Source organism: Coregonus lavaretus, assembly GCF_964263955.1.
Source record: "Coregonus lavaretus genome assembly, chromosome: 10".
In the NCBI taxonomy this organism is placed as follows: domain Eukaryota; kingdom Metazoa; phylum Chordata; class Actinopteri; order Salmoniformes; family Salmonidae; genus Coregonus; species Coregonus lavaretus.
Window position 1 is genome coordinate 8,291,547 of NC_139997.1, and position 20,470 is coordinate 8,312,016.

Sequence of the window (20,470 nt, forward strand, 5' to 3'; positions counted from 1 at the left end):
CGTGCGTGTCTTTGTTTAGTGGTGTAGCGCTATGCTGTGGCCTAAGCTTTCAGTGAACGAATGAACCCGGCACAAACCTGAACCACTCAGAAACAATCACTAATTGTTTTTAGCCAAATGCTAAAGCTAACGAAACAATTAGGTAAGTGTTCTAGCCAAACGCTAACCAAATACCTAATGTGTTTTATCCGAACGTTAAGGCTAACGAAACAAGCGCTGAAGGGGTTTGGTCAAAGGCCAGAGCTGATGCTTTAGAGTTAAAGTCAGAGACAGGGGAGCACAGTGAACAAACTGGCAAAGTCTCACAAACCTGCCCACACTTCAATAAACCTGCCCACACTTCAATAAACCTGCCCACACTTCAATAAACCTGCCCACACTTCAATAAACCTGCCCACACTTCAATAAACCTGCCCACACTTCAATAAACCTGCCCACACTTCAATAAACCTGCCCACACTTCAATAAACCTGCCCACACTTAAATACCTCAAACAAGCACTAAGAGGGGAAAAAAGCATGTCTATTATCTCGTTCCCAAACTAAGCACTACTAACCTGATGCAGTATGCGTCAGTCCCTGTTTATGGCTGAAGTTCCACTCAACATTTTTCTTTATTAAATATTCACCTTTGGAGCAGAAAAACAGACACACATTCCCTTCTTTATTTGTGTCACTCACCGCATGCCTTGGCCGCGTCGATGCACAGCTCCTCAGCCACATAGTCCCCTGCAGGGTAGGTGAGGTCTTGGCTGTTGGCTCCGCCCTGGCCCAGGTGGTACAGGTGCACCCTCAGACATGGAGGAGGAGCTACTTCCTGTTCCTGTTTGGTCTCGGAGACAGGAAGTGGGTTCAGGTTGCAGCCGTTCTGATTGGACGAGGGACATACTGTAGACTCCATGTCCATCACTGCAATGCATTGAGAGATGGAGAGGGGAAGACAGAGGAGGAAAGGGAGAGAAAGAAGAGGAGAGAGGAAAGAGAGAGGAGAGAGGAGAGAGAGAGGAGGGAGGAGAGAGAGAGGAGGGAGGATAGAGAGAGAAGGGGGAGGGGAGACAGAGAGAGAGAGAGAGAGAGAGAGAGAGAGGTGGGGGGGGGGGGGGGGGGGGGTGAGTCAGTTAGCAGTCAGTTGAGTGTCATGATTATGACTCGTGTCATTAGAGAGCTATAAACAATAACTGCTCTGTATTGTTTACAGTTAGTTATAGCCTTTGCTGAGAATAGAACAATTTATAAACTAGGGGTTTGTCTGGATGAAAAAGGGGTTTAGGTGGTGGGCGTGGCAATTGGCACAGTCACCCCGGCCCGTCGACGTGGCTACATTTTAGAGAAGATTTTAGAGGCCCCCCATCTTGGCGATGTACAGACATTTTTAAGCCAATTTTCTGCAATTCTACACATTTCTCCATGGAGCTGAGATAAATATTTTGGAACAGGTTGAGAGCTTCAAGTTCCTTGGTGTCCAAATCCCCAACAAACTATCATGGTCCAAACACACCAAGACAGTGAAGAGGGCATGACAAAGCCGATTCCCCCTCAGGAGACTGAAAAGATTTGGCATGGGTCCTCAGATCCTCAAAAAGTTATACAGCTGCACCATCGAGAGAATCCTGACTGGTTGCATCACCGCCTGGTATGGCAACTGCTCGGCCTCCGACCGCAAGGCACTACAGAGGGTAGTGCGTACAGCCCAGTACATCACTGGGGCCAAGCTTCCTGCCATCCAGGACCTCTATACCAGGCGGTGTCAGAGGAAGGCCCTAGAAATTGTCAAAGACTCCAGCCACCCTAGTCATGGCATGTTCTCTCTGCTACCGCATGGTAGGCGGTACCGGAGCGCCAAGTCTAGGTCCAAAAGGCTTCTTAACAGCTTCTACCCCCAAGCCATAAGACTCCTGAACAGCTAATCTTGGCTACCCAGACTATTTGCATTGTTCCCCCACCCCACCCCCTCTTTTACGCTGCTGCTACACTCTGTTTATTATCTATGCATAGTCACTTTAACTCTACCCACATGTACATATTACCTCAATTACCTTGACTAACCGGTGCCCCCGCACATTGACTCTGTACTGGTACCCCCTGTATATAGCCTCCCTACTGTTATTTTATTTGACTGCTGCTCTTTAATTCTTTTTTATTTTTTACTTATCTATTTCTTTACTTAACACTTATTTTTCTTTAAATTGCATTGTTGGTTAAGGGCTTGTTAGTAAGCATTTCACTGTAAGGTCTACACCTGTTGTATTGGGTGCATGTGGCAAATAAAATTTGATTTTGATGTTTTTCAGCGGCAGGGATTGGGAGACTAGTCAGGATCAAGGGAAAGATTATCGGAGCAAAGTACAGAGAGATCCTTGATGAAAACCTGCTCCAGAGCACTCAGGACCTCAGACTGGGGTGAAGGTCACCTTCCAAAAGGACAACAACCCCAAGCACACAGCCAAGACAACGCAGGAGTGCCTTCGCGATAAGTCTCTGAATGTCCAGACTTGAACCCAATCGAACATCTCTGGAGAGATCTGAAAATAGCTGTGCAGCGACGCTCCCCATTCAACCTGACAGAGCTTGAGAGGATCTGCAGAGAAGAATGGGGAAACTCCCCAAATACAGGTGTGACAAGCTTGTAGAGTCATACCCAAGAAGACTCGAGGCTGTAATCGCAGCCAAAGGTGCTTCAACAAAGTACTGAGTAAAGGGTCTGAATTCTTATGTAAATGTGATATTTCCGTTTTTTTATTGTGTGTAGATTGCTGAGGATTATTATTATTTCTTTAATCAATTTAGAATATGGCTGTAACGTAACAAAATGTGGAAAACGTTAAGGGGTCTTAATACTTTCCGAATGCTCTGTATCTAGGTCCATTCTCTTTTTTCTACATACTTCCTATCTGGTTTAAGTCTTAAGTTTACACTGGAAAGTGTTTGTCCATCACAAATTATAGAAATTCTCTCACTGTTTGGAATTAGCTGACCCCCCCCCCCCCCCAAAAATGACAGAAAAATCCCTGCAATATCAATATAAACTGCCAAGGGCTGTGAATCACTGTCTAAACAAGGGTTAGGCCTGCAGACTGTTGACATGTGAATCGATAAAGTATGTAAAGAGTTAGATCCTCAATCAGAGTTAGCAGCTAGAGATGGGTGATGTTCTGAAACCAAAAGGTCAAAGCTGACTCGTGTCCAGGGTGTTCTAGTGTGAGAGTCTGACTTCAGCTCCTACATCACTTCTGAAACTGTCTGCAAGCATCAGATTACTATGTCACAAGGCACACTGACCAGGGAAGTAAAATACTAGCATGTATGAGGAACAAGTCATCATACCAACATTCCAGTAAAAATGTGTCATGGTACTTTGGTGTCCGTCTGTGGCATAGGTGGCGTCCGTCTGTGGTATAGGCGGGTGACTGACTGTATCCTAATCAGGATAATCTCTGTATAGGGCCCCATAGGGTCAAAAGTAGTGCACTATATAGTGAATAGGGTGCCATTGGAGATGCACCCTAGATATACTGTAGGGTCAGTAGATTAATACCATACTGGCCCTGTATAACCAAAACAAAAATGAATAAGACACTTAAAATCTTCCAATCAAGACAGTTACTGATTGTACACATCTGTTGCACTTGGTGTATTAAGGCCAATCAAAACCAGAAAGAGGACAAGTTGTCCAGTTGTCTTCCTGAGTTAAATGCAGGGGAGGGTGCAATCGTCACATCTAAGCTGACAGTGCTGCTCTTGGGATGGCAAACCACAATATGTCTGGAGCCAAGGGTCTTGTTTTGGAGTCTTTGTTCAACGACAGGCCTGATTTGAGGGTGGCTAGCTGAGATTCGTACAGAACAGTACAGGGGACAGGCCCATGTGAGCTGGCCTCGCCTGGCAGAGCTCAGACAGTACTGCTGGGATGGCCGGACACGTCCAGTTAGCATCAGCAGCCCTCTGGAATTAGGCCTTATCTGTGATAAATGGCCAGCCAGGCCAGCACATTATGTCTATCACACAACATTGAACTGAGCAAGACCAGACAGCCTCAGGCGGCGATTGCAATTAGGAAAGCATTATGATAGAGATCTGAATAACAAAACCAGGCCAGGGAATGTTCTAGATACTAAAACATAGCCTAATTAGGGTGTACTTTTTGCATTCTTTATTGATTTATTTTAGTGGCATCTCATCGGAATTTGCTCGATGACTTCTAGATGCCATGTAGAGAAGCAAAAAACAATTCTCTGCAGGTAGCGAGATTGCAAAGCTAAGCAGCATCAGAGTCAGCGACAACCCCCTACCTCAGGTTGAAACCTGATCGATAGGGAAGCTGTTGTCAGCCCAAAGCTGAGGGTTAGAAAAGTACTGGGAAATATCTCATTTAACATGAGTAACAGCACCAGAGAGACAGTATAATCATGTAAAACGGTAGGCTTGGCATCGTCACTCTGATATAGTTGGTGGATCATATACTCTCTGCCTCATTTCCGCTCTCTCATGGATTGCTTTTTTATCACTGTTTATCAATACATCTTATTATAATGTATGGTTATTATACATTATGGTTATCATAATTGTTGGCGTAATTACAGGGTCTGAAATTGTATTTTTGTATCATCTTTGCTCCACCATGTGAAACATCTAACTGGTCACTGCAACCGTAAATAAATTAGTGAATTGCAACAACCCCTTAAATCACCTCTAAACAACAGATAGATCTATTCCCATTATAACATGGAAACAAAGGTTAGTACACACACAGTAGGTTATACAGCACCAGTCAAAAGGTTTGGACACACCTACTCATTCAAGGGTTTTTCTTTATTTTTTACTATTTTCTACATTGTAGAAGAATCGTGAAGACATCAAAACTGTGAAATAACACATATGGAATCATGTAGTAACCAAAAAAAAAGTGTTAAATAAATCAAAATATATTTTATATTGGTGTAAAGGAAAGAATTAATGGGACCATGTATCGTGAGATTTTGAGTGAAAACCTCCTTCCATCAGCAAGGGCATTGACAATGATCCCAAACACACCGCCCGGGCAACGAAGGAGTGGCTTCGTAAGAAGCATTTCAAGGTCCTGGAGTGGCCTAGCCAGTCTCCAGATCTCAACCCCATAGAAAATCTTTGGAGGGAGTTGAAAGTCCGTGTTGCCCAGCGACAGCCCCAAAACATCACTGCTCTAGAGGAGATCTGCATGGGTAGGTTCTGTGTGCTACTGAGTAGGTTCTGTGTGCTACTGAGTAGGTTCTGTGTGCTACTGAGTAGGTTCTGTGTGCTACTGAGTAGGTTATGTGTGCTACTGAGTAGGTTATGTGTGCTACTGAGTAGGTTATGTGTGCTACTGAGTAGGTTCTGTGTGCTACTGAGTAGGTTATGTGTGCTACTGAGTAGGTTCTGTGTGCTACTGAGTAGGTTCTGTGTGCTACTGTATGCTGTGTTGTTTAGCTGTGGGTATGCTGTGTTTATATCTAGACACATTTTTATTAAATGTGTATGTTTTCATTGGAACCCAGGACTCCCTGGAAAACAGTGGCAATTGTTACTGAGTGGACTATCCTTGCTAAATAAATCAAATGAAATTAATGAAACCACTCATTGCACTCGGGTGCTTACTGCCATTATGCCTGCTAGCATATTACGTTTCATGAGCAATAAAGATGCCAACCAGATGCAGGCTAAACAAGGTCCATATAAACCAGCAGTGAAAACTAAACATGTTTCAGGCCCTCATTGCATCCCACACTAGTTTGTTATTGTGCTTCAGTTCTTCACTGCAGAATGACGGCAGGAACAAAGGACGTGAACATAACAGTAGGTTGGCCTGTAACATATAGCCTAACCCTGACTGTGACTATTTACGCAGAAGTGCAGCACTTTGCCACTTCCTCCATTAGAACTCTTACCGTTGCTCTTTAACGTTCAGCATGCACAGCTCCCGTCACATAGATAGTAGCCCAGGCAGAGCTGAACATGACCTTCCTCTAAGTGAAGCAAAATTGAAAAGGGAACTGACGCCACATTATGTTGTTGTTCAGTCTCACACATTAACAATTATCATGAGCTTGTCTAAATCTATTTCGACAGCTGTTTGAACTCCTAAAGCTGGGAGAAGTTAGTCAAAGGGTGCGTCCCGAATGGCACCATATTCCCTATATAGGGCACTACTTTTTGACAATAGCCCTATTGGGAATAAGGAGCCAGTTGGGCCACAGCCACAGACTTGTTCAGCTCAGTGTTCCTTCCACAGTCTCTGTTTTGGTGAGACTCTAAAACCATGCTGGCATGGGGTTCTCCCTGAGAATCCCTTAAACCACCCACTTCCCTCGTTTAGATCACACACACAATTATGTACGTACCCCCTGGTTTGTCAGTGGTGTTTCGCTGTCATCGGCCCACAGGCAGAGAGAGTTAACCTACTTGTTCCCAGGCTTATCAGGGATTTGGGGGAAGCTGGGGCCAACCACTATCACTGCAGCCAGACTGTGTCCTGTAGGCTGTCCTGCCCTGTCCACTCTGCCTTGATGTCACAAGGCTTGCTATATCTACTCTACTGGGTCCACAACTCCTACAAATGCTCCCGTCCTCTGTCCTGTCACCGACGTAATGTCAAAAGGAGCCTCACGCACTGCATCCGAGGCATATTCACACAAGAGCTCTACCAACGGACACCGGAATTCATGAGCAGGATGTTGTAAAGACGAAAAGCTTGCGTAAAGATGACAGGCAGCACACGACAATGAGGACGCTGCTGACCCACCTTCCTTCACAGGCTGCTGTAGGGGTGAGGTGAGGTGGTAGCAACTAGCAAGGCCCCCTGCCAACTCCACAATCCGGTCAATCACAACGCATTATGGCAGAGAAACATTGACAGAATGTTCCATGGTTAGGTTGAGGGGGTATTCAGGTCTTACCCTACGACGTCCAGACTACTGCTGGTTCTGTTCTACCTGATAATGAATTGCACCCACCAGTCCATGATTAGAGGGGAAGACTGAAAAAACCCAGTGGAACTGGCTTTGAGGTCAAGATTTGAATTTGTGGGCACTATACTACACACAGGAAGCTATAGGGGCGAGGTGAGGGGAAGCCCCCTAATCATGCTGCATTATGGGAGAGGAACATTGACAGCACGTTCGTTTGCAGACAAGGCTTTTAGTTAACAGGTGGGACGTGGGGTAGGGGGCTGATTAGTCTACTTCTGCCATGCAGGAGAAATAGCAGCTCCAAGTTGACCTGTGGTTATCAGGTCTGCTACCTGGGATAATCCCCTCACACAGCTAATCCAGTTTGTTTCGTTCAACAAATACTGTGGGTCCTCTATGCCAGCTCACGCAATGCAACAAAGCCAATCAGACCACCAGACTTCCTGTGTGAGAGATACGAAGGACTGGCACTCAACTAGTTGTATTATTTGCTGTATAGGGGTGAAGTGAGAATGGTGACCAATGAGTGGACACTTGATCATCATACTTGAATAGAAACTGAAAGCTGCAAATACACTGAACAAAAATATAAACACAACATGTAAAGTGTTGGTCACATGTTTCATGAGCTGAAATAAAAGATCCCAGAAGTTTTCCATACGCACAAAAAGCATATTTCTCTCTGGGGAAAAAAAGTATTTAGTCAGCCACCAATTGTGCAAGTTCTCCCACTTAAAAAGATGAGAGAGGCCTGTAATTTTCATCATAGGTACACGTCAACTATGACAGACAAAATGAGAAAAAAAATCCAGAAAATCACATTGTAGGATTTTTAATGAATTTATTTGCAAATTATGGTGGAAAATAAGTATTTGGTCAATAACAAAAGTGTCTCAATACTTTGTTATATACCCTTTGTTGGCAATGACACAGGTCAAACGTTTTCTGTAAGTCTTCACAAGGTTTTCACACACTGTTGCTGGTATTTTGGCCCATTCCTCCATGCAGATCTCCTCTAGAGCGGTGATGTTTTGGGGCTGTCGCTGGGCAACACGGACTTTCAACTCCCTCCAAAGATTTTCTATGGGGTTGAGATCTGGAGACTGGCTAGGCCACTCCAGGACCTTGAAATGCTTCTTACGAAGCCACTCCTTCGTTGCCCGGGCGGTGTGTTTGGGATCATTGTCATGCTGAAAGACCCAGCCACGTTTCATCTTCAATGCCCTTGCTGATGGAAGGAGGTTTTCACTCAAAATCTCACGATACATGGCCCCATTCATTCTTTCCTTTACACGGATCAGTCGTCCTGGTCCCTTTGCAGAAAAACAGCCCCAAAGCATGATGTTTCCACCTCCATGCTTCACAGTAGGTATGGTGTTCTTTGGATGCAACTCAGCATTCTTTGTCCTCCAAACACGACAAGTTGAGTTTTTACCAAAAAGTTATATTTTGGTTTCATCTGACCATATGACATTCTCCCAATCCTCTTCTGGATCATCCAAATGCACTCTAGCAAACTTCAGACAGGCCTGGACATGTACTGGCTTAAGCAGGAGGACACGTCTGGCACTGCAGGATTTGAGTCCCTGGCGGCGTAGTGTGTTACTGATGATGGTAGGCTTTGTTACTTTGGTCCCAGCTCTCTGCAGGTCATTCACTAGGTCCCCCCGTGTGGTTCTGGGATTTTTGCTCACCGTTCTTGTGATCATTTTGACCCCACGGGGTGAGATCTTGCGTGGAGCCCCAGATAGAGGGAGATTATCAGTGGTCTTGTATGTCTTCCATTTCCTAATAATTGCTCCCACAGTTGATTTCTTCAAACCAAGCTGCTTACCTATTGCAGATTCAGTCTTCCCAGCCTGGTGCAGGTCTACAATTTTGTTTCTGGTGTCCTTTGACAGCTCTTTGGTCTTGGCCATAGTGGAGTTTGGAGTGTGACTGTTTGAGGTTGTGGACAGGTGTCTTTTATACTGATAACAAGTTCAAACAGGTGCCATTAATACAGGTAACGAGTGGAGGACAGAGGAGCCTCTTAAAGAAGAAGTTACAGGTCTGTGAGAGCCAGAAATCTTGCTTGTTTGTCGGTGACCAAATACTTATTTTCCACCATAATTTGCAAATAAATTCATTAAAAATTCTACAATGTGATTTTCTGGAGAAAAAAAAATCTCATTTTGTCTGTCATAGTTGACGTGTACCTATGATGAAAACGACAGGCCTCTCTCATCTTTTTAAGTGGGAGAACTTGCACAATTGGTGGCTGACTAAATACTTTTTTCCCCCCACTGTATTATCATGTATGGCTACAAATATTGAGGCGGGTTATTCTAATGCTTACCCTATAACAATGCACTAAATCAAGTTTGGCACATCACTGCGCACGTTAAACATCATGAAATAGGCTATAGAGGCATAAATGTCAGAGTAGCGTACAAATAGCTAACTAAAACTCAGTTGAATCATTCATATAGGTCTATGTAGTCTTTACTGTATTTATCTTTTAACACAGTAATCTCGGTTTTCATTGGAAGCATCTTTATACCCTTCACTTGTTATGCAAAGAAATGGCCAACTGTATTTGTAGTCACTGTCACATTCATTCTGAAGTTATCAGAAGTCACAGAAAGATAGATAAACATCTTGATTTTGTGCTTAGTGGAGATTGTGTATAAGTGATGCGGAAGGTCAAAAAAGCATCTAATGACGTACTTAGCTGTTCTAGGAGTGGTCCGACTTGGTTGTTAAATAACAAGCGTTTTCAAGAGCAACTTTAGTAACGATGGTTTTGGGAAACAGCTCAGAGATTTAATGATGCTAAAAATGAACATAGCCTTAAAGCTACAATATGTAACTTTTTGGGAGACCCGACCACATTCACATAGAAATGTGTGATATATATATATATATATATATATATATATATATACACATATATACATATCTATATATATATATATATATATATATATATATATATATACATATCTATATATATATATATATATATATATATATATATATATATATATATACATATATACACACACACACACACACACACACACATCTACAGTGGCTTGCGAAAGTATTCACCCCCCTTGGCATTCTTCCTATTTTGTTGCCTTACAACCTGGAATTAAAATGGATTTTTGGGGGGTTTGTATCATTTGATTTACATAACATGCCTACAACTTTGAAGATGCAAAATATTTTCTCTTGTGAAACAAACAAGAAATAAGACAAAAAAACAGAAAACTTGAGTGTGCATAACCCCCCCCAAAGTCAATACTTTGTAGAGCCACCTTTTGCAGCAATTACAGCTGCAAGTATCTTGGGGTATGTCTCTATAAGCTTGGCACATCTAGCCACTGTTCTTCAAGGCAAAACTGCTCCAGCTCCTTCAAGCTGGATGGGCTCCGCTGGTGTACAGCAATCTTTAAGTCATACCACAGATTCTCAATTGGATTGAGGTCTGGGCTTTGACTAGGCCATTCCAAGACATTTAAATGTTTCCCCTTAAACCACTCGAGTGTTGCTTTAGCAGTATGCTTAGGGTCATTGTCCTGCTGGAAGGTGAACCTCCGTCCCAGTCTCAAATCTCTGGAAGACGGAAACAGGTTTCCCTCAAGAATTTCCCTGTATTTAGCGCCATCCATCATCCTTCAATTCTGACCAGTTTCCCAGTCCCTGCCGAAGAAAAACATCCCCCCAGCATGCTGCCACCACCATTATTCACTGTGGGGATGGTGTTCTCGGGGTGATGAGAGGTGTTGAGTTTGCGCCAGACATAGCGTTTTCCTTGATGGCCAAAAAGCTCAATTTTTGTCTCATCTGACCAGAGTACCTTCTTCCATATGTTTGGGGAGTCTCCCACATGCCTTTTGGTGAACACCAAACGTGTTTGCTTATTTTTTTCTTTAAGCAATGTCTTTTTTCTGGCCACTCTTCCATAAAGCCCAGCTCTGTGGAGTGTACGGCTTAAAGTGGTCCTATGGACAGATACTCTAATCTCCGCTGTGGAGCTTTGCAGCTCCTTCAGGGTTATCGTTGGTCTCTTTGTTGCCTCTCTGATTAATGCCCTGTTCAAAGTTTCTGATATTTTTTTATGACCCAACCCTGATCTGTACTTCTCCACAACTTTGTCCCTGACCTGTTTGGAGAGCTCCTTGGTCTTCGTGGTGCCCGCTTGCTTGGTGGTGCCCCTTGCTTAGCGGTGTTGCAGACTCTGGGGCCTTTCAGAATAATAATATAATATAATAATATGCCATTTAGCAGACGCTTTTATCCAAAGCGACTTACAGTCATGCGTGCATACATTTTTGTGTATGGGTGGTCCAGGGGATCGAACCCATTACCCTGGCGTTACAAGCGCCGTGCTCTACCAGCTGAGCTACATAGGACCACTGAACAGGTGTATATATACTGAGATCATGTGACACTTAGATTGCACACAGGTGGACTTCATTTAACTAATTAAGTGACTTCTGAAGGTAATTGGTTGCACCAGATCTTATTTAGGGGCTTCATAGCAAAGGGGGTGAATACATATGCACGCACCACTTTTCCGTTATTTATTTTTTAGAATTTTTTGAAATAAGTTATTTTTGTCATTTCACTTCACCAATTTGGACTATTTTGTGTATGTCTATTACATGAAATCCAAATAAAAATCAATTTAAATTACAGGTTGTAATGCAACAAAATAGGAAAAACGCCAAGGGGAATGAATACAGTTGAAGTCGGAAGTTTACATACACTTAGGTTGGAGTCATTAAAACTTGTTTTTCAACCACTCCACAAATTTCTTGTTAACGAACTATAGTTTTGGCAAGTCGGTTAGGACATCTACTCTGTGCATGACACAAGTAATTTTTCCAACAATTGTTTACAGACAGATTATTTCACTTTTCGCACCAAAGTACGTTCATCTCTAGGAGACAGAACGTGTCTCCTTCCTGAGCGGTATGACGGCTGCGTGGTCCCATGGTGTTTATACTTGCGTACTACTGTTTGTACAGATGAACGTGGTACCTTCAGGCGTTTGGAAATTGCTCCCAAGGATGAACCAGACTCGTGGAGGTCTACAATTTGTTTTCTGAGGTCTTGGCTTATATCTTTTGATTTTCTCATGATGTCAAGCAAAGAGGCACTGAGTTTGAAGGTAGGCCTTGAAATACATCCACAAGTACACCTCCAATTGACTCAAATGATGTCAATAAGCCTATCAGAAGCTTCTAAAGCCATGACATCATTTTCTGGAATTTTCTGGTTTAAAGGCACCAATAAGAAGAACAGAATTTGTTTAACACTTTTTTGGTTACTACATGATTCCAAATGTGTTATTTCATAGTTTTGATGTCTTCACTATTATTCTACAATGTAAAAAATTGTAAAAACAAAGAAAAACCCTTGAATGAGTAGGTGTGTCCAAACTTTTGACTGGTACTGTATGTATATATATATATATATATATATATATATATATATATATATATACGTAATTCTCATTGAACACAAGTCTTAGAAGCGGTAGATCTGTTCTATGCTTCCTGTTCTCTGTTTATTATCTATGCATAGTCAACTTTACACCTACCTACATGTACAAATTACCTCGACCAACCTGTACCCCCGCAAATTGACTCTGTACTGATACCCCCTGTATATAGCCTCGTTATTGTTATTTTATTATATACTTTAGTTTATTTAGTAAATATTTTCTTAACTCTACTTCATGAACTGCATTGTTGTTTAAGGGCTCAGAAGTAAGCATTTCACGGTAAGGTCTACACCTGTTGTATTCAGTGCATATGACAAATACATCTGCATGGCGCATATTTAAGATGCTTTTGGGAAACCAAGCTCAGGGCTTTTGGCACCTCTAGGTTGCTACTCAGTAGCCAGACAGCAGAGCTCTTGACTTCATGTAAACGTGAGTAGATTACCTTGAAAATAATGGTTGGACATATTATCCTGTTCTTATTATACCTCCTCAGTGAGGTGACTCCCCGTTTCGTTCCGTTTGGTTCTTAAACGTTAACGGTTTCAGTAATGAATACACCCCTGGGCTGGGTTTCCCAAAAGCATCGTAGTACTAAGATCATCTTTAGTCCATTTAGTTTCAATGGATGATCTTAGGTGTTACGATGCTTTTGGGAAACCCAGCCAAGGTCTGTCAGCTTCGCGACGCGTTTCTCCAGAAGTATCGGGACTGCGCCTCTGTGTTTGAAAACTCTGTGACAAGTGTGTAGGAGGCACTATTTCTGCACGTATGCAGTTCATGCTCTCCGAGACTATGTGTCACAGTGAATCACTAAAGGAAATAGAAAATAAAATCCCCTTTTATTACTTGAAATTCCTTAATTAATCATTTACTGAAAACAGCCTGGTGTACAGTTCTCTTTGTAGCAAGTGAAGAGGACTAAGCTAGCTAGCTTGTCAGCTAATTTAGCTAGCTAACAGATAAGCGATGGACAGCAGCTGTACAGTTACTTACATGAATGTTGCCCAACAGCTCCCGTTTTGAATGTCGTGGTTGTCGCTGTTCCCAATGACATGAGTTTTGCAGAAATCAAGACCGCTAACGTTACAGTCCGCGTGCTTCAAACTTCATTTCGGCTCCTTCGTGTCACATTCCTTACAAGCCAGTAAGGCGTTATACGTGTCTATACCTCGATTGTAAAATGTAATATTCAACAAACAACTGATAAGGTAATGCCGCAACGAGAACCGGAAGTGACGAATGCTAAGGGGAGGAGAGTGGACGATTTTAAGTGGAAATGTCAGTGCAGACTTCAGTTCAAACTTCTTTGGAAAGCTGTTGTGGAGAAGTGGAGGGAGGGAGACGGTAGGGGGAAATACGTGTAGCTACAGCTCAGACTGCTGGAATGTTGAGTGGAAACTTATGTTTTAGATGCTGACTTTGCTTTTCTAGCTAACCTAGGCAGCTAGCTAGCTATATAGCAAACAAAGGGCTAATGTTAATCCACTAAGCTTTTTTACGTGGAAGCCATCTGTGTGTGTGTGAATGAGTAAATGGAGTAGCTAGCTAGCTAGGATGAGAGGGAAAGAAAGAATGCATCTGGTGAATACCAGCCTCGCATGGAATCTGATTATCACAATACTGTAATTTATGCATGGCAACACGTCATGACACATTCTTGTGTGCCAAGTTATCAGTTGTGTGTCTGTCTCTGAGTTATATCTTTATAGTGGTAGATATCTGATCTGATTCGAGACCAACTGGACAGGACTATCAGACTCCAAGGGGAACCCATCTTTAGCTTTTGTCAGGTCACACACAAGTTTACACACACAAACTTACAACATGTCTCTGCATCATAAATTACAGTGTCTTCCCCAGCCCAATCTAGTGACCACCGTCCTCTGGACTCAGCCAGCCTAAACAGACAGCTATACACATCACTGGGACATTGTTATTACATCATCATTAACAGATATTGCCACCTTAGGTAATGGTGGATGTGTAATGCACTGTTGAGAAGAGACCATGAGTAAGCATTTCACTGCAATGTTTAGCCTACATCCTGTATCTTGCGCATGTAACCAATAAACTTTGATTTGATCACATCTGATCTTATTGTGTGCAAACCTTGATTTCCATCTTTCCATTTCAAATCAAGACTGATTGTATTGTCTGTATCTGTGTTGTGTAGCACCAGGTTAGTATGCTATGATCTGATGTGAGGACGACACCCTAAGAAAAGGTGGGAAACCTAGAGTTCAACATGAGGGCCATTTTCTACAGGAGATACCCAGACACACACATCTGTATTGAGGTTAGAAAAACACACATACACAGTTTACTGGGTTGACACAGAAAGGTTACAGTACTAATTATTTGAGTCACACGTGTGCGTATGTGTGCTTGATTGAAGAGAAGGAAGCTGCCGACAGCTGATGAGCTGCAAGTCATATAACCTGAAAGGTAACTATTAGTGATGTATTATTGTTATGTACTATTAGGTATATATCTTAGGTCTATGTTTTTAAAATACTCTCCTCTCGCTCGCTCTCTGTAGCATAGTGTGGTGAACCGTCGTGAGGACAGTATGTAATCTGTGTACCAGGTAGTCAATAGAAGCTGTCCCTACGGTGAAAAGGACAGGCAGGTACTGGAGAGACCGGAGAACATGCTGCTGAGGCTGCAGACAGGGCTGAGGGACAACCAGACATCACAGGACACACCCTCACAGCCCAGGTGAGCACAATACAACAGGCCAGGGTAACAGCACACACACAGGACAGGCAGGTAACAGCACACACACAGGACAGGCAGGTAACAGCACACACACAGGACAGGCAGGTAACAGCACACACACAGGACAGGCAGGTTTGCATTGACTGGCACACTCTTAGAAAAAAAGGGGAACCCTTTTTGGTGCTAGGTAGAACCCTTTGCAAAGGGTTTTACCTAGAACCCTCTATGTAGGGTTCTTCATAGAAGCCCCTGTATATGGTTTTACCTAGAATCCTCTATGAAGGGTTCTGCCTAGAACCTGCTCTATGAAGGGTTCTACAAAGAACCCTCTCTATGAAGGGTTCTACCAATAACCATTTTGTCTTTGGCGGGTTCATTCTAGAACCGTCTGAACAGTTCCACCAGCCTTTTTAGCCTTTAAAATGAAATTCTTATGACAATAATTACATATCATAAGGCCTTTCTTTGAAGGCCTAGTTATACCCTAACACAGGGGTGTTAGGAAACTCCTGGTTTACAGGCCACATCAGGCCTGCAAGTCACATTATGCAGGCTTGCAAAGTGATGTGTAATTCCTATTGGAATCCAGACAGAGTTAGGATATCCAACAAATTGAATTTTGAATCACCCGCAACCTGCATTCAGAATGACTGCCAGGGTAGGGAAGATTGAATACTGAGACTACCTCAATCATCTAAACTGGAACAACCATCCCAGTAATGAGTGCAATAAGTCCTACTAACTACTAACAGATTGGATTAGTTTAGAAACATTTATATTTATCTTTGTGTAGCATCAAATTAATCAACCAATCAATGTGCATGCAAAAATACAGATATTAAAACAAACAATTCTGAAAATCACCCTGCAATAGAGCATGCTGGGAAATATGATATGGCTCTAAGTAGAACCGTTCTTGCCTTCCAAGGAATCGTTCTGGCCTTCCAAAGAATCATCAAAAAAACCTTTCTTCCAAAAAACGGTTCTTAGAATGTTAAAAGTTCTAGGTAGAACCCTTTGCCTTACAAAGAACCCTTGTCTTCAGATCAAACCGGTTCTTGGTAGAACCCTATCCCTTCACATAGAACCCTTTTTTCTAAGAGTGCAGAGCAATCAACATTTGGCTAGCCTGATCCCAGATCTGTTTATGTTGTTTTGCAAAGTCCTACTGTATGATTGTTGTCATGCCATGTTACCATAGGAGTTGGCTATACATAGGAGTTGGCTATCTGGCACAAATAGATCAAAGACCACGCTTACATTTGACTGATTGTCAGAACAGAAAACTACAGCGATAGAAATAACTGCAACACTTAACAAAGAGCTGCGGTCAGTTTCAGAATGGGTGGCAAGGAATAAGTTAGTCCTAAATATTTCCAAAACTAAAAGCATTGTATGTGGGTCAAATCATTCACTAAACCCTAAACCTCAACTACATCTCGTAATGAATAATGTGGAAATAGAGGAAGTTGAAGTGACTAAACTGCTTGGAGTAACCCTGGATTGTAAACTATCATGGTCAAAGCATATTGATACAACAGTAGCTAAGATGGGGAGAAGTATGTCCATAATTAAGCACTGCTCTGCCTTCTTAACAGCACTATCAACAAGGCAGGTCCTACAGGCCCTAGTTTTGTCACACCTAGACTACTGTTCAGTAGTGTGGTCAGGTGCCACAAAGAGGGACTTGGGAAAATTGCAGTTGGCTCAGAACAGGGCAGCACGGCTGGCCCTTAAAAGTACACGGAGAGCTAACGTTAATGACATGCATGTCAGTCTGTCCTGGCTCAGAGCGGAAGAGAGATTGACTTCATCACTGCTTGTTTTTGTAAGAGGTGTTGACAAGCTGAATGTACCGAGCTGTCTGTTGGAATACTGGCACACAGCTCAGACACCCATGCATACCCCACAATACATGCCACCAGAGGTCTCTTCACAGTCCCCAAGTCCAGAACAGACTATGGGAGGCACACAGTACTACATAGAGCCATGACTACATGAAACTCTATTCCACATCAGGTAACTGATGCAAGCAGTAGAATCAGATTTTTTGAAAAACAGATTAAAAAATGGAACAGTGGGGACTGTGAAGTGACACACACAAAGGTACAGACACATGCATACGCACACATTGTGATGTTGTTGTATGGTGGTGTTGAACATTTTGTATTGTAGATAGGTAGTGGTGTAATAATGTTATATGATGTACTGTTTTATATTTTGTTTTATATGTAATGTAAGTGTTTTAATATGTTTGGACCCCAGGAAGAGTAGCTGCTGCCTTGGCAGCAGCTAATGGGGATCCCTAATAAATACAAATAAATACAAAATCCTGAGGAAGGCATTCCACAAGCAGATGGGTCAGTATGTCCCAACACATGATGCAAATATTAAAGATTGTATATATATGTATGTTTTCCCTTCCTTATCCCATACAGTGAGGGAAAAAAGTATTTGATCCCCTGCTGATTTTGTACGTTTGCCCACTGACAAAGACATGATCAGTCTATAATTTTAATGGTAGGTTTATTTGAACAGTGAGAGACAGAATAACAACAACAAAATCCAGAAAAACGCATGTCAAAAATGTTATAAATTGATTTGCATTTTAATGAGGGAAATAAGTATTTGACCCCTCTGCAAAACATGACTTAGTACTTGGTGGCAAAACCCTTGTTGGCAATCACAGAAGTCAGACTTTTCTTGTAGTTGGCCACCAGGTTTGCACACATCTCAGGAGGGATTTTGTCCCACTCCTCTTTGCAGATCTTCTCCAAGTCATTAAGGTTTCGAGGCTGACGTTGGCAACTCGAACCTTCAGCTCCCTCCACAGATTTTCTATGGGATTAAGGTCTGGAGACTGGCTAGGTCACTACAGGACCTTAATGTGCTTCTTCCTGAGCCACTCCTTTGTTGCCTTGGCCGTGTGTTTTGGGTCATTGTCATGCTGGAATACCCATCCACGACCCATTTTCAATGTCCTGGCTGAGGGAAGGAGGTTCTCACCCAAGATTTGACGGTACATGGCCCCGTCCATCATCCCTTTGATGCGGTGAAGTTGTCCTGTCCCCTTAGCAGAAAAACACCCCCAAAGCATAATGTTTCCACCTACTTGTTTGACGGTGGGGATGATGTTCTTGGGGTCATAGGCAGCATTCCTCCTCCTCCAAACATGGCGAGTTGAGTTGATGCCAAAGAGCTCGATTTTGGTATCATCTGAGCACAACACTATCACCCAGTTCTCCTCTGAATCATTCAGATGTTCATTGGCAAACTTCAGACGGGCCTGTATATGTGCTTTCTTGAGCAGGGGGACCTTGCAGGCGCTGCAGGATTTCAGTCCTTCACGGCGTAGTATGTTACCAATTGTTTTCTTGGTGACTATGGTCCCAGCTGCCTTGAGATCATTGACAAGATCCTCCCGTGTAGTTCTGGGCTGATTCCTCACTGTTCTCATGATCATTGCAACTCCACGAGGTGAGATCTTGCATGGAGCCCCAGACCAAGGGAGATTGATAGTTGATAGTTTGTGTTTCTTCCATTTGCGAATAATCGCACCAACTGTTGTCACCTTCTCACCAAGCTGTTTGGCGATGGTCTTGTAGCCCATTCCAGCCTTGTGTAGGTCTACAATCTTGTCCCTGACATCCTTGGAGAGCTCTTTGGTCTTGGCCATGGTGGAGAGTTTGGAATCTGATTGATTGATTGCTTCTGTGGACAAGTGTCTTTTATACAGGTAACAAGCTGAGATTAGGAGCACTCCCTTTAAGAGCGTGCTCCTAATCTCAGCTCGTTACCTGTATAAAAGACACCTGGGAGCCAGAAATCTTTCTGAATGAGAGGGGGTCAAATACTTATTTCCCTCATTAAAATGCTAATCAATTTATATAAATTTTGACATGCGTTTTTCTGGATTTTTTTTTGTTATTCTGTCTCTCACTGTTGAAATAAACGTACCATATAAATTAAAGACTGATCATTTCTTTGTCAGTGGGCAAACGTACAAAATCAGCAGGGGATCAAATACTTTTTTCCCTCACTGTACATCCTGCGTGCCAGCCTGCCTGCATGTTTGATTCATGACTCATGGCTTTGGAGAGTCCTGTGTAGCTCAGTTGGTAGAGCATGGCGCTTGCAACGCCAGGGTTGTGGGTTTGATTCCCAAGGGAGACCAGTATGAAGATTTATGGACTCAATACTGTAAGTTGCTCTGGATAAGAGTGTCTGCTAAATGACTAAAATGTCAATGTAAAATGTAAAGACTAAAATAATGTTGGGCTTTTAAATTCTTCCCGTTCTGACTCTTCATGTAATAGGCTATAGGCCTAGTGAAATGGATGAACTGAAGAAATGTAAGTTGTAAAAGCCAATGTGTTATTATATATCCAGGCTCTGTCGCAGCCGGCCGCGACCGGGAGACTCATGGGCGGCGCACAATTGGCCCAGCGTCGTCCAGGGTAGGGGAGGGAATGGCCGGCAGGGATGTAGCTCAGTTGATAGAGCATGGCGTTTGCAACGCCAGGGTTGTGGGTTCGATTCCCACGGGGGGCCAGTATAAAAAAAAGATGTATTCACTAACTGTAAGTCGCTCTGGATAAGAGCGTCTGCTAAATGACTAAAATGTAAATGTAAAATGATATGTCTTATATTATGTAATTCCAGATCCATTTTGATGACAATATCGCTGAGATGAATGTTGTTGTCACGGTTTCTGCCTAGGCTGCTCCTTCTCCTTGTTCGGGCAGGCTTCGGTGGTCGTCGTCCCCGGAGTACTAGCTGCCACCGTTCATTGTTTCTGTGTTCGTTTGGTTTGGTCTGTTTTGGTACACCTGTTTCTCATTTTGTCTTGATTATGTGTCCTTTAAGTTCTCGTTGTTTCTGTCTTGTGGTTGTGTGTAGTTGTTCATTTGTCAGCAGGTGTTTCCATGTCTAGTTTGTGCTCTATTGCTGTAGAGAGTCCGCACTATTGTGCGTGTTTAGTGTATTACGCTGAGTGCGTTATTTTTCTTGTGCCTCCGGCTCTGTTTGTAGCCGTTCATTCTGTGGACTTTATTAAAGTATTTTTGGACTACTTCTGCATCCTGCATCTGATTTCCACACCACCCCTACGCCAGCTCTGACAGAACTACACACCACTCATGGAATCAGCAGGAGCAGCAGCAGCGACCGAGTCATGGGAGGAGCGCGTCCGCGGACAGGATGACAGGATAGCTCAAATCACCAACGCTCTGCAGGGAGTAATGAATACCCTGCATCGCCTGGAGACCAGTTGGGCACCCACGCCTCCTCCCACATTACCACCAGCACCGGTCAGTCCCTTTGTCCACGCT

The 20,470-nt window shown here is 43.0% G+C and overlaps 1 protein-coding gene across 2 annotated transcripts in view; it reads right to left on the bottom strand.

Moving 5' to 3' along the window:
• LOC311136200 (tyrosine-protein kinase JAK2-like) overlaps positions 1 to 13,621 on the bottom strand; it is a 60,005-nt gene extending 46,384 nt beyond the window's left edge. The window contains exons 1-2 of one of the 2 annotated variants that reach the window (XM_084170300.1): positions 13,416 to 13,621; positions 681 to 908 (exon numbers count right to left, since the gene is read on the bottom strand). In XM_084170300.1, coding sequence (XP_084026426.1) covers positions 681 to 908; positions 13,416 to 13,476 — 289 coding nt within the window. In that variant the 5' untranslated portion in view covers positions 13,477 to 13,621. Of the gene's footprint in view, positions 1 to 680; positions 909 to 6,416; positions 6,489 to 13,415 lie in introns of those variants that run through there. The other variant, XM_084170301.1, reaches the window with a different exon arrangement.
• Positions 13,622 to 20,470: the final 6,849 nt, after the last annotated feature.